Source organism: Sinocyclocheilus rhinocerous, unplaced genomic scaffold, assembly GCF_001515625.1.
Source record: "Sinocyclocheilus rhinocerous isolate Xijiao unplaced genomic scaffold, SAMN03320098_v1.1 scaffold453, whole genome shotgun sequence".
NCBI lineage: Eukaryota > Metazoa > Chordata > Actinopteri > Cypriniformes > Cyprinidae > Sinocyclocheilus > Sinocyclocheilus rhinocerous.
The window spans coordinates 1,077,472-1,091,751 of NW_015655565.1; the positions used below are offsets into that span (position 1 = coordinate 1,077,472).

Below are 14,280 nucleotides of genomic sequence, written 5' to 3' on the forward strand. Positions count from 1 at the left end.
GTCCCGGTTGCTATAGAAACAGTCAGCGCTCAGACGTGCGCTTAGGACTGCGCATGCGCACTGGCTGATCTAGCCTGAAAAATAAGCTTTTTATAACGCTATTTGAGCAAAAGAAACAACATTTATGACACAGTTGTTGTCAAATTTCATTGGTGATTTCAAATATGAAATTTAATCGTAAGCTTAGTGAACAGTTTTGGAGAACTTGATGTTTCCCCATTCAAAGAGATAGGAGTTGCACTTGCATGCCCGAGAGGCATTTCAAAGATGGCCGCCGAGTGACATGACTTGTCTTAAAGAGACTTCGACTAAAGTAAACAGTCCCTCAGAGAGCAGCTCGGAAGAGAGGGGCGGGGTCAGCAGAGCTCATTAACATTTAAAGGAAAATGCTACAAAACGGCTTGCTCTGAAAATAGCTGTTTTTGACAGGGTAAAAAAAGGTGTTTTTTACACTACCACTGAGAAATTTTAATCAAACTATGTTACAGACTTTTCATTAAGACCCTAAAGAATCATATCAACTTGTGGAAAATGGGCATCCGATGACCACTTTAAAATATTTTTTTCTAATAAATAATTGTAATAGATTGTCATACTACTGAATTTAATTTTTTATTAGCCTTTTTGTCTGTATTATGCTATCATGACAGATGAAATTTTTGATTTTATGCCCCTATGTATAAATTGTATTTAAATGCATATTTGAACGACTTAACTGAGAGGACCTACACGTAAATACACAATAACATGCCACATGCATTCTATAGCAGAACAAATGTATCTCCAACCTAACCTAGGGCTCCTGTCTGAAGTCTGAGACAGATAAGAAGAGATATAAATGCTGGGCAAAATATGCCCCTTGGCTCATGCACATACAGGCCCACGGAGGAGCTGTTCCATATGGCAGTGATAAAGGCACATCAAAGCATTGTGGGAAGACTAGGCCTCCTCCCCTGTGGTGAGACGGCACGAGGCAGCAGCAGTGTCATGACAAGACTCCAGTCCCCTGTGTTTAAGCTGTAATCAGTCACTGGAGAAATCTGGGTTAACAAGACCACTTTATGTTTGGCTACCGGTGACCGGATAACTAGCAGTGCGTCACACACTTCATTTACCAGAAGTTCATTAGACACCCAGAGTTTGTTATGCTACTGTCAGGCAGTTTCACTGCAATTTATTTTTCCTCTCAGTTTGCACTTTCTTTGCACTGTAAAACTTTTCAAATATTTTTTAATATTATTATGAACATTATTTATCTCATTGACACTACATCTCGCATTCATTCTACATGTTTTTGTCATACGAAAGTAAAAATATGGTTCTCTGTGATAAATTGAATATTGTTGTAATAAATTGTGCTGTAAATATAACCATGAAACAGTAACATTACTTAGCAACGTTGTTCAGTGACATGTAAATTAATAAATCATTTTATTACTTATCTTACAAATTTGTTGGTACTATTAATACTTTTTTTAAATGGAAAATCATCTCAGCTGCATTATGACAATTTCAGAAATAACTAATGTAGCAACAACAGACCAGTAATTTATAGCTATTAAAAAATATATATAGTACACAGAATATGTTGCAAAAAAGAAAAAAAAACTAATTTTGAGCCATGTTTGTGCCTTTAAAATATTTTAAGAGTATTGAGTGTTTAGGTGTTTTGTCAGGATCTTCTTGAGGTATTCTTGTTCACGTCATTACTCTGAAAAGCAAAGAGAGCAGGGAATGGCTTTTATATGACCAGTGCTTGTGTTCTTCAGTTCTTAAAGGCGGTCAAGCACTTCGGCGAAGATGCTGATAAGATGCAGCCTGATGAGTTCTTTGGGATATTCGACCAGTTCTTGCAGTCTTTTGCAGAGGCCCGTCAAGAGAACGAGAACATGCGCCGACGCAAAGAGGAGGAGGAGCGCAGGGCACGAATGGAGGCTCAGGTCTGTGAACTTTTTACACAAAGTTTGGAAATGATTACTTATTTATCAATGCCTATAATACTTAATTATTATGAATTTTTAAATGTTTTTGAAAGAAGTCTCTTATGCTCACCAAGACATCAGAAATATTTCTGAAGTATCATGTGATACTGATGACTAGAGTAATGGCTGATGAAAATTCAGCTTTATTTTAAAGGCATCATAAAGTTTCATAAAGGCAGCCTTGGTGAGCATAAGAGACTTCTCTTATGCATTAGAGAATAACTTAAGAGGTCCATAACTCATCTCTTCAATCTTCACTGCCAAATCTGACATCATCTTTTTGACATCTTTCAGCTCAAGGAGCAGAGGGAGAAAGAGAGGAAGGCTCGAAAAGCCAAAGAGAACGGAGAGGACGACGGGGGCGAGTTTGACGACCTGGTGTCCGCTTTGCGTTCTGGAGAGGTTTTCGATAAAGATCTGTCGAAGATGAAGCGCAATCGCAAACGCATCAACAGCCAGACGTCAGACAGCGGCAGGGAGCGTCCAATTACCAAGCTTAACTTCTGAACGGCGGTCAAGCTGACCAACCCACTACAACCAAACAACATCCCTGTTGTGGTGTATGTCTGGAGGACACTCATTAGCTCCTCTCCTCAGATTAAACACGATCCCGGATTGCGGAGGAAAGCATGTTTACCCAAAGACGGTCAGTTTATCATGTGTCATGAGACTGTAATGGGGAACCTGTCTGAATGCAGAGAAAAGACTCCAAGAAATTAAGAATATGGCTGCCAAATGAACCTAATTTAATGATTTATTTCATCAAGAGTGCTGGAGCACCAGGATATTATCAGAGTTTGAGATAACTGTGAGTTTACTGATTGGATATGAGTCGGGAACTCACACTCATTTGACCATAGAAACTGCAAATCTTGTCAACGCCGATTTTTCTTACTGTAACCAAACAAACAAATCGCCAAAAGTGACACTGAGTCTTGGCATGCTAAAGCGTCACTCATCTGAACTACCCCAATTCTGGCTCTTCTGACTGATTCAAGGTGGGAATGGATGTTATTTAAAGGTTTAATGACAAGTGTTTGTACATAGGTCACTGAAAAGCTGTAAAGTTGACTGCACACCTTTTAGAAAGTGATTTGCTCTTTTGACTAAAAGTGTTTTTTTTTTTTTAATAATACATATAGAATGTTTTTAGGGAATATTACTTACATCAATAACCAGGGCTGTGGGTTGCTTATTCAGAAAGAAGACTGTATTGTGATATCCGGTACAGGATGACTGGGAATGATCTTTTTTTAAAGTGTGTTTTTAGGGGCCACTGGTGCCCATGTTGTCTTAAACACTGTGGACGGTCATTGTACAGACACTATGCAGTTTCTGATGTCAAGTGTTGGACTCTCTGTTTGAGGACTTTTCATGTGAAATGTAGTCATATTTAAGATGATCTGTAAGTAACTGGATCAAGGCAATATACTCTTCTTCCCTTACATTCTTCCTTCCTGTCTGGAATCTCTCCTGTTTTTTTGTTGTTGTTTTTTTTAAGCAGCAGCCTAGTTGTATGGTGTAACAAAGTTTCCTTTTTCAGTGTAAGATACCTCCATTGGACTTTTATAATTTAAGGAAAACCCAACCTTCCATTGTAAGATGAATCACAAGAGAATAAATGGAAGAATCTGAGTAGTATTTTCTGTTATGCTGTCAATTTAAGTCTCCTCTGATTGTTAGTGAATGGTAAAAATAATAACCAGTTAAGAAAAATGCTGGGGTATGTTGATCATAAATTGAAACAACACTATTTTTATTTTATTAATAACGGTGTCACTGCACTATTCCTACAGTTTTTGCTTGGGCAAATATAGTCAGATGGTGCCCTCTGGTGGGCAATATTAACAATTACAATATCAAACTTAAACAATTTAATTTTAATTCTTATTCAATCAGTACAGATGACAGATTAGTGCCTTTTGAAAATTGTTACCCTTCTATTTTTATTAAATGTTTCAAACATTTCAGGAAATTATTATTAACAATTACAGTGGCACACATACAGTAGATGTCATTTACTATTCACATATAATTAGTTTTAATTTTTATATTATTTAGTTCCATATATTCAATCAATTTTACAATAATATTGATCAAAATTATATTGATATCAAGATTGTATCAAATTACAATAATACCAAATTCATTCATTTTTTATTTTACATCATTTTTTTATTATTTAAATCCTAAATCTTATTTAAATGTTTACAAGACTAGTTTTGCGACAAGTAATTGTCACAGTACAACGTTTATTCAATATCTAAACATGATTTCTTTTACAAAGAACCTACATCTGAAGATTCACATGCTCTCAAGCTCAGAAACCCTGTCTTACACTGTACCTGCGATCAGAAGCAGAAATTTCAGTTGTAACCAAGTTCACCGAGTCAGCGCAGAAGGAAGCCTCCACTCTGAGGGTCATCACTCTCTTGGATGAAGCTGGCCACACCGCTGTAGTGAGCATGACCTGTGACCTCCACCACCACAGCCCTGAAGTCACCACATGTGGTCTCCTTCAACAACAGACCAGCTGCAATTACTGGTTTTGTTAAAGAATACTACATTTCCAGGACTAGACTCTTAAATGACTGAGTTGTATTATATAATGATTTGTACGTCCCTTATTTAAAGCAATTCAAAGTTAAATTGATATGAAAATCCGTTAATATTTTCTACAGGTACCTCGATTGCTTTTCCTGTAAACACTGATCCTGTAGCTCCACTCTTGAAGCTTCTGGTCTGGTTCAGTCCGATCAGGCCCTTATGGTACTGAAGAGCTATACGAGCAGTGACGCCTGACCCTGTAGGGCTTCTGTCCACCTGACAACCCATATAACAAACCTCTGTTACATAGACTGAGGAGCAAAAGACCAGTCCTCATCAACCAACTGATTTCATATTAGGAAGAACAGTCCTTGAAGTCCAGAACTCCCTGTGTATGGATTCATATAAACAACTGGTTTTACCTGCGCATCAGCAAACACACACACATTGGCTGTGGGCTTTTCAGAAAAAAGTATCTTTGCCATCAGTAAGGATTGTGCCATAGAGGAAGGCCAGATCCTCACTGACAGGATGGTACAGCTTTACATAGGGTCATTACAATAATTACAATAATCACTTTTTTATGATTATTTTACTTCCTTTTATGTAAAGCACTTTGAATTACCATTGTGTATGAAATGTGCTATATAAATAACCTTGCCTTGCCTTGCCTTGCCTAGTGTGGTAAATTATGCAAAATGATCATACAAATTACAGACTAAGAAAACACAAGTAACGCAAGAGCGCAGTGCAAACGACGTTGTTAAATATTATATTATAGAAATATATATAAAAGAGGTATGGCAAATGATTCATTAAAAACAGTTTAAAAATATAATATATGTTCCAAAGTGACACCACCTGAACATAATCAAACTTAAAAATGTTTTATGATCATATTATCATGATCACACCTTATTGCTCACCTGTAGCGAAAGCAAACGCTGGCACACTGTGGAATCTGACAGCTCCAGTTTTCCCATTGGAATACTGTGTAAAGGCCTTCACTAAGCCGCAGGGGCAGTGTATGTTTATCTGCGTCTCTGGTGAAGTGGGCGTTTTAATCAAACCATAATCCACCGCAAAGCGCCCGAGAGCAATGACAGCGTGGCCACACATGGTGCTGTACCCTTCGTTGTGCATGAACAAGACGCCGAGATCAGCCTCTGCTAACTCACTTCTGACCAGCAGGGCTCCGTACATATCATAGTGACCACGGGGCTCGAACATCAAGACCTTGCGAAGATGATCGAGATGCTCTCTCACATAGCGTCGTTTTGCAAGGATAGTGTCCCCCTTCACCTCTGGATATCCACTGAGGATAATGCGCAGCTGCTCTCCACCAGTGTGCATGTCCACTACTGATAACACAGAACCGGAGTGAAGGGGGAGCTTTGGGAACTCCATAGATCACTCTGTAGGGTAAAAAAAAAAACACTGAATGAAAATCATATTTGAAATAGTCTCTAAACTACTGTAAGTATAAGACAAAAGTTGGGAACAACAGGGTTAAAGACATTGTTTTTGATCCACTTTTGTAAGATAATTTGATTTAACATGCAATGATTTTGAACATATTGCAGATTTATGCTAATGACAACTGTCATGTGTTAAGACAAAATACTTCCATATTTATATATTTCTGTTGAGTTTAGGGTGGTTAACCCATTTAGACTTTCACTTCTGTCTTTTTTTAATGACTGTTAGACTGGTTAGAATTATTTTTGACCTAAATAAATAAATACATAAGTCTAAATAAATAATAAATAATGTTTTTTCTTAACCCTACCTAAATAATAATTGCTTAGAGGTGATTACAAAGACAGTAAAAAACACTGAAGAGTTACATTTACTTAATAGGATTTTATGATGTTAATTGTAATGTACAGTGAATCTCAACAGGTAAACTGTACTGTCAACCTGCTTGATGTGATTTCAGTAATAATGCTTTAATAAATTCTGTCTAAAACGGAATCATATTATCACCAGATCATGACTGACAGCGGTGATCAAATGGAAATTTTGTATTCGGCGAACTGCTTTGACTCTACACTGACACTCAACTTGTAACTTAAAGGGGTCATAAAAGACAAAAACATTAAAACCCATTATAAACGAGGCATTTGTTGCATCCAGTGAGTGTGGTAAATTATGCAAAATGATCATACAAATTACAGACTAAGAAAACACAATGTTGAATGAAGTAGGTTTGTTTCTTTCGCCTGCCAATAAAATCTCGAGAATCAAACAAGGGTCAAATAAAATTATTTTAGAATTATTTATATACTACTATAGTGTTTTATATTTTGAATTAGCTTTATTTTTTTATTTTTTTTCAGTTTTGATTTTAATTTTAGCTAGTTTTAGTCATTATGTTATGTGCATTTGACATGTTTATTTGTTTTTTCTAATTCGCTTTATTTTTATTCTATTTTCAGTTTTACTCATTTTAGTATTTCAACTTAAACCTGCAATTAATTGCTAAGGCAACATTTCTAGTTTTACTTACGTTTTTTTTTTTCAGTTTAAGTTTCTTTTAAGTAGCATCTCTATTTTATTTTATTTTAGATTATTTCAATTAAACAATTTTTTTTTTCTTTTCCCCAGCTAGTTTTAGTTAACAATAACAACAATTACCTGGGATTTAACAGCATCACTCACCGCAGTGGCTGCATCCACCAAATCTCTGGTTTTGGACTTGTTGACGTCCAATCCAAACTTCTCAGCACTCACAAAAGCATAAAGAGCTCCACCATAACTGATGTCCACAGTGATGGACCCATATCCTGGTACTGAGACACTCGCATCTAGAAAAAGAAGGATGGCAAAGAATTAAACAGTTCCTTCAAAGACAATTTAAATATTATATTATAGTTTCCCGTGTAGAAACTGTGCCGCTTGCAAAAATTTGGTCAAGTGTAAAGAGTTTATATGTCCAGTAACACGGAAATGTTTTAAAATCACATCTTGTATTACCTGTTCAACGCGTAATGTGATCTATATGTTACATTTCAAAATAAAACTTTATAAGACATAAGACTACCATTTCTGGGTCAATTGAACAGAGTCAAAACACTGCTGGTCATAAGTGCATGCATCAGGTGACTGACTGTTTTGTGTCCCTACGGGCAACAGGTGGCAGTGCCTCCACACGCGCGCGTGTAATGCATGCGTAGCGAGATTAGGAAGGCATATGGGGCATACCAACTTCATAAATTGTGCATTTAACTGAACAGTCAACAGCTTTCTGAAACCTATAAAGAGTTCGACAGCGGAGGCACACATAGTGGTTTAATAACACGCAATATGTACTGCATTTAATCAGTGATTCATAAAGAATGCCGCCTTTGTCAGTTCTCAGATGCACAAATAATAAAAACACTCTCTTGGGAATATTTAAAAAAAATAGATTACATTCTTCAATGTCGCGAATGAATGGCGCTCTTGAACCGGTTCCTTATAAATGATTCATTATAACCATTTCGCACTTAAATTGTGACATGAAATGATGAACAAACATCAACAACACACAAACAAAAATGCAGTACTAAGCAGCAGCATTTAGCTAACATTTAAAGAACACAATTGAACACACAAAATGTCACACACACTCTAGTGATGATTCATCTTTTTGAACCAGTTCATTGAAACGAACCGTTCGAGCGAACCGATTCTTTGAAACAATTCGAACGCCCTGGAGCTCAGAAAGGTGTGTTGGTTCTACTTCAAATTCAAGCGGATTGAAGGCGGAGAAAACACTTCAAACAAATCATTGCCGCGACGCAGTGTGCAGTGCTCGTTTTCACTTCCATTGCTTCCAGAGGTGCAGTTTGGGAAACAATTGAGAAGAATTGTCAGCAACCTGAGACGGCAAACCGCGTTCATTCATTGTAAGTTTGTAAAACTTTCTGTGTTTAATGAAACTGCAAGCCATGAATTGTACCAGACAACATCCTTCTGCCAAGCACGTCGCATGACATTAAAATTAACCACAGCATCAGACCATTAACTTTTCACATCTTACAGTTTGTAGTTCTTTTAAAGAATAATTATTTTATTGTATGAAAACTAGTTTCGACTATGTAAATAATAGGCTATGTAAGTGTAGTATGGGAGCTGACTTGTATTTTGCCTGACATTGAAAGGTAATTAATCCATATGAGGTTAATTGAATGTAATTAAACTGTATAACCTTAGAGCATACAGGTTGTCATGAGTTTCACATACTGGACTAATGGTGCTTTCCAGCTTTTAACTTTTATGTGCCTGTGTGCTCCTGTTCATTTATTTCACACTGAATTTATGCAATAATTTGTAATACATTTTAGTTCTGACATTACAGTATTTGAATGTTTGTTAATTTATACAAGAAAAGTGACACATTATAAACGCATAATGTTTTCCTAATTTCTCCTGTGCAAGTGATCAGCTCCGGTGTAAAGATCAAAGAGGAACAGATTGTACCAAACACACCAGGTTTGGTCACCCACCTCATGTCCTATGTCTTACTATTTTTTTGCTAGGGCATGGGTTAAACAGCACTGTCTTTGTGTTTAAGTAATATGATTCTTTCTAAATGATTATCAATGGCATCCCCACCCATGCCTGTATCACACCGCGTCTTTTCAGTATGAGGCTTTGTCTGGTCTTGCTGTTCCACTAATTAGTTAGATGTTTTGGGGCGCTGTCATTGTTATGTAATAGATCTGTGTTTGGAGGGTGCAAAAGACAGGCTGAAATAAAGGATACACTAAGTTTGACTTGAAATATGGATTTCTGTTTTTACATGATGACCCAGAAATGTGTGTGTTTAGTTGTGTGAAACTGAAGCCACCTTTGAATGAGTGTCACATTGGTAACCGTGTCCTTGCAATAATAATAACACCACAGGCAGTGTCATCTGATACAGTTTCACTTGAAGTGGAACAGTGAGAATGAGAACGTGTATGTCACCTCGTGACACTGCGCATTATGAGTTGCACTTATGAGACCCCAATACAGCTGTGCTGTAATGTCACTCATGTAGAGGTCAGTTGTTGAATTAACATCATAGCATGCCATGTACTGTAGATGCCCTTTGTTTATTTTAGTAGGACTTTTAGTTGGTGAAAGCCTGTCAAAAACATTTCTAGGTGATATTTCACCCAAAAATCAGAAGTAAAACAAACAAACAAAAACAAGAAATTATATTTTCCATGAAGAATGAAGGCTGTTTTATTTTATTTTGTTGTTTATTTTAATTTAAATTAAAAAATATATTAAAACCATACTAAAGGCAATCCTGCAAATACTAAATCTAAATATGTAATACATAATATGTAGGTTTATGTATGTCATTTGTTTTTGTATGTTTATAAATACAGTACACTAATATATGTAAACACACACACACATATATACATACGTGTGTGTGTGTCATTTCTTTATTCTTTCTTTAGATTTTGGGGATGAAGTAAACTCTTTAATTTCTTTAAATGCAGCACCACAGATTCACTTCTGCTTGGTTTAATCTTAGTGTCAGCTACCAGGTATGCGGTTTGGATTACAGAAACAATACAAGTGTAGTCTTCGTGTCAAACGGTTGTTTTTGGGAATTAAGGTAAATGGTGATTCAAGTATTAGCTGACACAGAATGCTTTTTGCATGTCATCAGTCTATCCTATTAATAGCATCAGATTCCACGCAGTTCTCTCCATCTATCTTGCCCTTTCTCTTACTCCTCTGCCAGTCAATCTGTTCATGCATGTGGAAAAAAAGTACATGGATTGCCGGTTATAATGTCTGCATATTCCCAGTGCTGTATTTGCCCTTTTGATGTCAGTATTGGCAGGAGCAAGTGAGACTGTTGTTTCCACATCTCTTTTGGCTGTTTTAAATAGTGAGTCTGAATCTCACCCAGAAACAACAGGTGTGTGTGTGTGTGTGTGTGTGTGTGTGTGTGTGCACATGTGCTGAATGAGTGACTGTATTCTGGAAGAATCAGGAGTGATTCAAGCAGTGCCCTCTAATGACCATTTAGTAATTTTCACGTTTAATAACAAGGTCCTGAGTGTTCAGGAGAGTCCTTGATGGTGCCTCTACCTGTTATGCTTTCAGGTAACCCATTTAAAGTGCATATGAGCTTGCATTTGTGTTGATGTCAGCATGTGCAAGAACAGCTTTTTTTTAGACCTATTAAGTTTTTTTTTAGAAGTTATTTCTCTTCCTTTTTAAAAAAAAAAGAGATTTTCACTCTTTTCTATTTAATCTGTAATTTTTTTTAAAGTGTTGGGTCTCTCTAAAAACAACAAATAGCGCTACTCTACGTTTAACAGGAAAAAATACAGGTAAGGCAGCTTAATTTTTTTAACATGGTGTTTGCATCCTTTTTTTTTTTTTTTTTTACTTAAAATGTGTTAGAAATACCTGACATAACATTTTTTTACATTTTATTGTTGTTGTTTTTGAGAACAACAACATAATAATAGATGATAAATATAACTGTAATATATATGTATATAAGTCTATGATCATTTTTATTATGGTGAATAATAATAATAATAATAATAATAAGTTAATTATTTTAATTGTATAATAAGTTATTATTATATTTACTTTTTCATTTTATTGTTGTGAACAACAATAAATTGTAAATATAAATGTAATATATAATACATTTAATGTCATGTTCATAAGTATATAATAATAATTATTGTCAATAACAACAGCAATAATGTTATTAATTATTATATTTACTTTTACTATTATTATTATTATTATTATTATTGTGAACAACAAAAATTCTAAATAAAATGTTATATATAATATTAACAACAATAATAATTATTATATTATTATTATTAGTAAAACAGTATGTAAATGTCATAATTAAAATAATAATTAAAATCTAATCACAAGTAAAATACCATTTGTGCAGAGTGTATTAAGCTTATAACCCCTCCTGAATATACATTAGTCAGTGTAGCATTTCAGCAATGATAATGATTAGATCAAGTCATAAGCCCTCAGGCTGCCTGTGTGTCTGTTCATATGTGCATTTATTATCTACTTCCCTTGAATCGTACTTCCGTCTTGATTCACTTAGTAACTTACTGTTCTGTATTCATTTATTAGACTTTATTGGCATTGTGTGTGGGTCTGGAATATGATTAGCTTAATCTCCCGAGGACACTTCCTTCTTTGCTTTCCTTCTTCACATTTGTTACTTTATGCTGATGTTGTTTATCTGTTCACGAGCCCTTTCTCTCCCAACCTAATTCACAGTACCATCAGAATTATTTGTGTAATTAAGAGTCGACAGAGCTCTTTATGTTGTATCACAGCAATGTAGTATTTGAGACCTCGCCTCAGATGTTTGGTTTTGGAATGTAATCTGTACGATTACAGAAAGGGTCAACCTCTGTGCCATATGAAACTGTATTTTTGTCTTTGTCATGTTCTCATATTTGCTAACTGATGCTTGCTGAATCAGTCATGTGAAGTTGTTTTCATTGCACAGTCTCCTGATCAATATCAAAACAGGCAACAATGCAAGGTCACTTTTTTTTTTTTTTTTTTTTTCTTTATCAGTGTCTCCAAGAGCACAGGAGGTGAAAATGTAAAATGTTGTGCTTACTGATTTAGAAAGAATCAGATCTAATGAAATGTTTACACGTGTGCTGTGTTTATTATAACAATAGCACTACTACAGTTATTGTATTTTTTTCTCCCCATCATTTTAGTGGGAATGAGTGTGTGAGAGTGTCGAAGCAGCAGTAATGGCGTCAGGGGGAGAAACCTGTGCTCCTGCGGAGGACGAGGGGGGCGTCCCACTGGACATTGATGATGTACACCTACTCCTACAAGGTCAGTCTTCACTCTTATAAGCTTTTTGACCATTTTTGACTGATTGCCGCCCGCCCGCCTTCTTCTTCTTCTTTTAAATTGGTTTCTTTAACCAAAGTGTTTTTTTAGATTTGCAGTCTGAAAAAAACAAAACAAAACTGGACTTCATTTGATGAGTCTAAGTGGTCATGTAAAAAAAATTCGCACTTTTGCAGTCAAAATTGATATACCATAGGACATTTAATGGGAAAGAACCTAACGGAGTAATTATTTGAAATATGTGTTAAATAAAATCTATATAACTCAATGTGGAATGAACTCGCACAGAAATAGGGTGAGACAGTTTAAAACATCCAGCGTGCAGATGATTTAGACCGATACATGGAGAGTGAAATGAATGGCTGTGCAAAGTGCAGAAATAATGCTTCAAAATAATAACCATTTTTCGAAAATCTTATGTGGGTTAATATAAAATTATACTTTGACCAGATTAAATGAAATGCCTTTTTGTTCCTGGTAGATGAGATGTGGGTTTGATTATGTTTGCTAATTGTTTATTAATGTTTATTAATATATATATTTTTTAATTTAAAAAAAGAGCAGTGACTTGAATTATCAGGAAATAATTTGAAATGAATGAGAAGTCATTTACTGAAAGGATACTCCTGTGTCTGTTGACTAAAGAATCGATCGCAAGATAAATGCACTTATCAACACCTGAGACGGACTGTTTGCCGTTTTATTTGTTCTACAGTCTCTTTCCCATTTGTCTCGTCTTTCGGAGGTTTAGGGCGGATTCCAGATGGCAAGTGAGAATCGTAAACGGTTGACTCACCAAGTTTTCAAACAAAAACATGTTCTGGGAGGGTGTGCTAAACATTTATCGTAGAAGTAACTTGTTTTGCTTTTTCTAGAACCTGTTCATCACCATCCTGAATAAGCGTGATCTTGAGTACACACTAACTTTAACCTGGCAACTTTATAGTTAAAGTGTAATTTTTGCACCATCAAACAATTAGCAAACATAATGAATGAAGACTATCTGCCAAACAGATAGTCCCGCCTAAAACATCTTTAACACCTCAGGAATCAATTGTGAGAGCAATAAGCAATGATTTTTTTTTTTTTTTTGCTGTGATGTATTATAAATTTTTCTGAATGGTTATTCATTTACCAGCTTTCCTCACTTCAACTGTAACTGTTGTATAAAGCCAAATCCCCTTGAAGACCTTTGAACCTTAAGTTGTTGGTGTCTCTTCTTTCATTTCCTCTGACTTGTGTGTCATGTGTCTCAGCGTTCCTGTGTGTGCTGGACTCGGTTCAGACAGTCTTTGCTCGCTGGTTTACGGTTGCTAGGCAGCCGAATGTTTGCTATGACGACAGGCCAGTCTTAAAGAGAGACAGCTTGTCTGAAGTCATGTTTGAGTGACATCACATGTTTGTCTTTTGTGCAATGATGACACTTCTGTCATCTGGAGAAATATTAGCACATGTTACTTTTAACAAGTTAGCTGTTGTAGTTTGATTACATTTTATGGATGCAATGGAGTTCTGTGTTAGATTGTATATTATATCTTTTTGATATCATATACAAAGGCCTTCCTTAATTTATAAAGCTTGTACATTCAAGAGCACATTCCGTAACACCAGTGTTATTTTAGTTTTTATTCATATTTTGGATCAGTTTTTATTAGGGCTGCACGATAAATCGCATGCGATATTTAACGCGCATCTTGTCAGAAAGCCGGTTCTGTAATCAGCGGTAAATCTCCATCACCTGCGGGCTTTCACATTGAGCAGCATTAACTACACAGAGCCGTTGTTCTCTGACGAGCTTTGCAAAAAATCGCGCGAATATGAACGTGGTTTTGCGCAGCTCGTCAGTGAACAACGGATCTGTGTAGTTAATGCTGCTCAATGTGAAAGC

At 35.8% G+C, this 14,280-nt stretch overlaps 2 protein-coding genes and 1 pseudogene across 2 annotated transcripts in view; 2 read left to right on the forward strand and 1 right to left on the reverse strand.

The window, feature by feature from the left end:
- Window positions 1–8,159, forward strand: part of daam1b (dishevelled associated activator of morphogenesis 1b) — an 81,196-nt gene extending 73,037 nt beyond the window's left edge. Inside the window, exons 25-28 of the mRNA XM_016525457.1 lie at window positions 1,770–1,940; window positions 2,277–3,579; window positions 3,622–3,629; window positions 8,146–8,159. Coding sequence (XP_016380943.1) covers window positions 1,770–1,940; window positions 2,277–2,489 — 384 coding nt within the window. The 3' untranslated portion in view covers window positions 2,490–3,579; window positions 3,622–3,629; window positions 8,146–8,159. The remainder of the gene's footprint in view (window positions 1–1,769; window positions 1,941–2,276; window positions 3,580–3,621; window positions 3,630–8,145) is intronic.
- On the reverse strand, window positions 4,373–9,024 carry LOC107718424 (trans-L-3-hydroxyproline dehydratase-like; annotated as a pseudogene).
- The window catches only part of LOC107718425 (nesprin-2-like), a 105,749-nt gene continuing 99,749 nt past the window's right edge, over window positions 8,281–14,280 (forward strand). Inside the window, exons 1-2 of the mRNA XM_016525490.1 lie at window positions 8,281–8,419; window positions 12,251–12,374. Coding sequence (XP_016380976.1) covers window positions 12,287–12,374 — 88 coding nt within the window. The 5' untranslated portion in view covers window positions 8,281–8,419; window positions 12,251–12,286. The remainder of the gene's footprint in view (window positions 8,420–12,250; window positions 12,375–14,280) is intronic.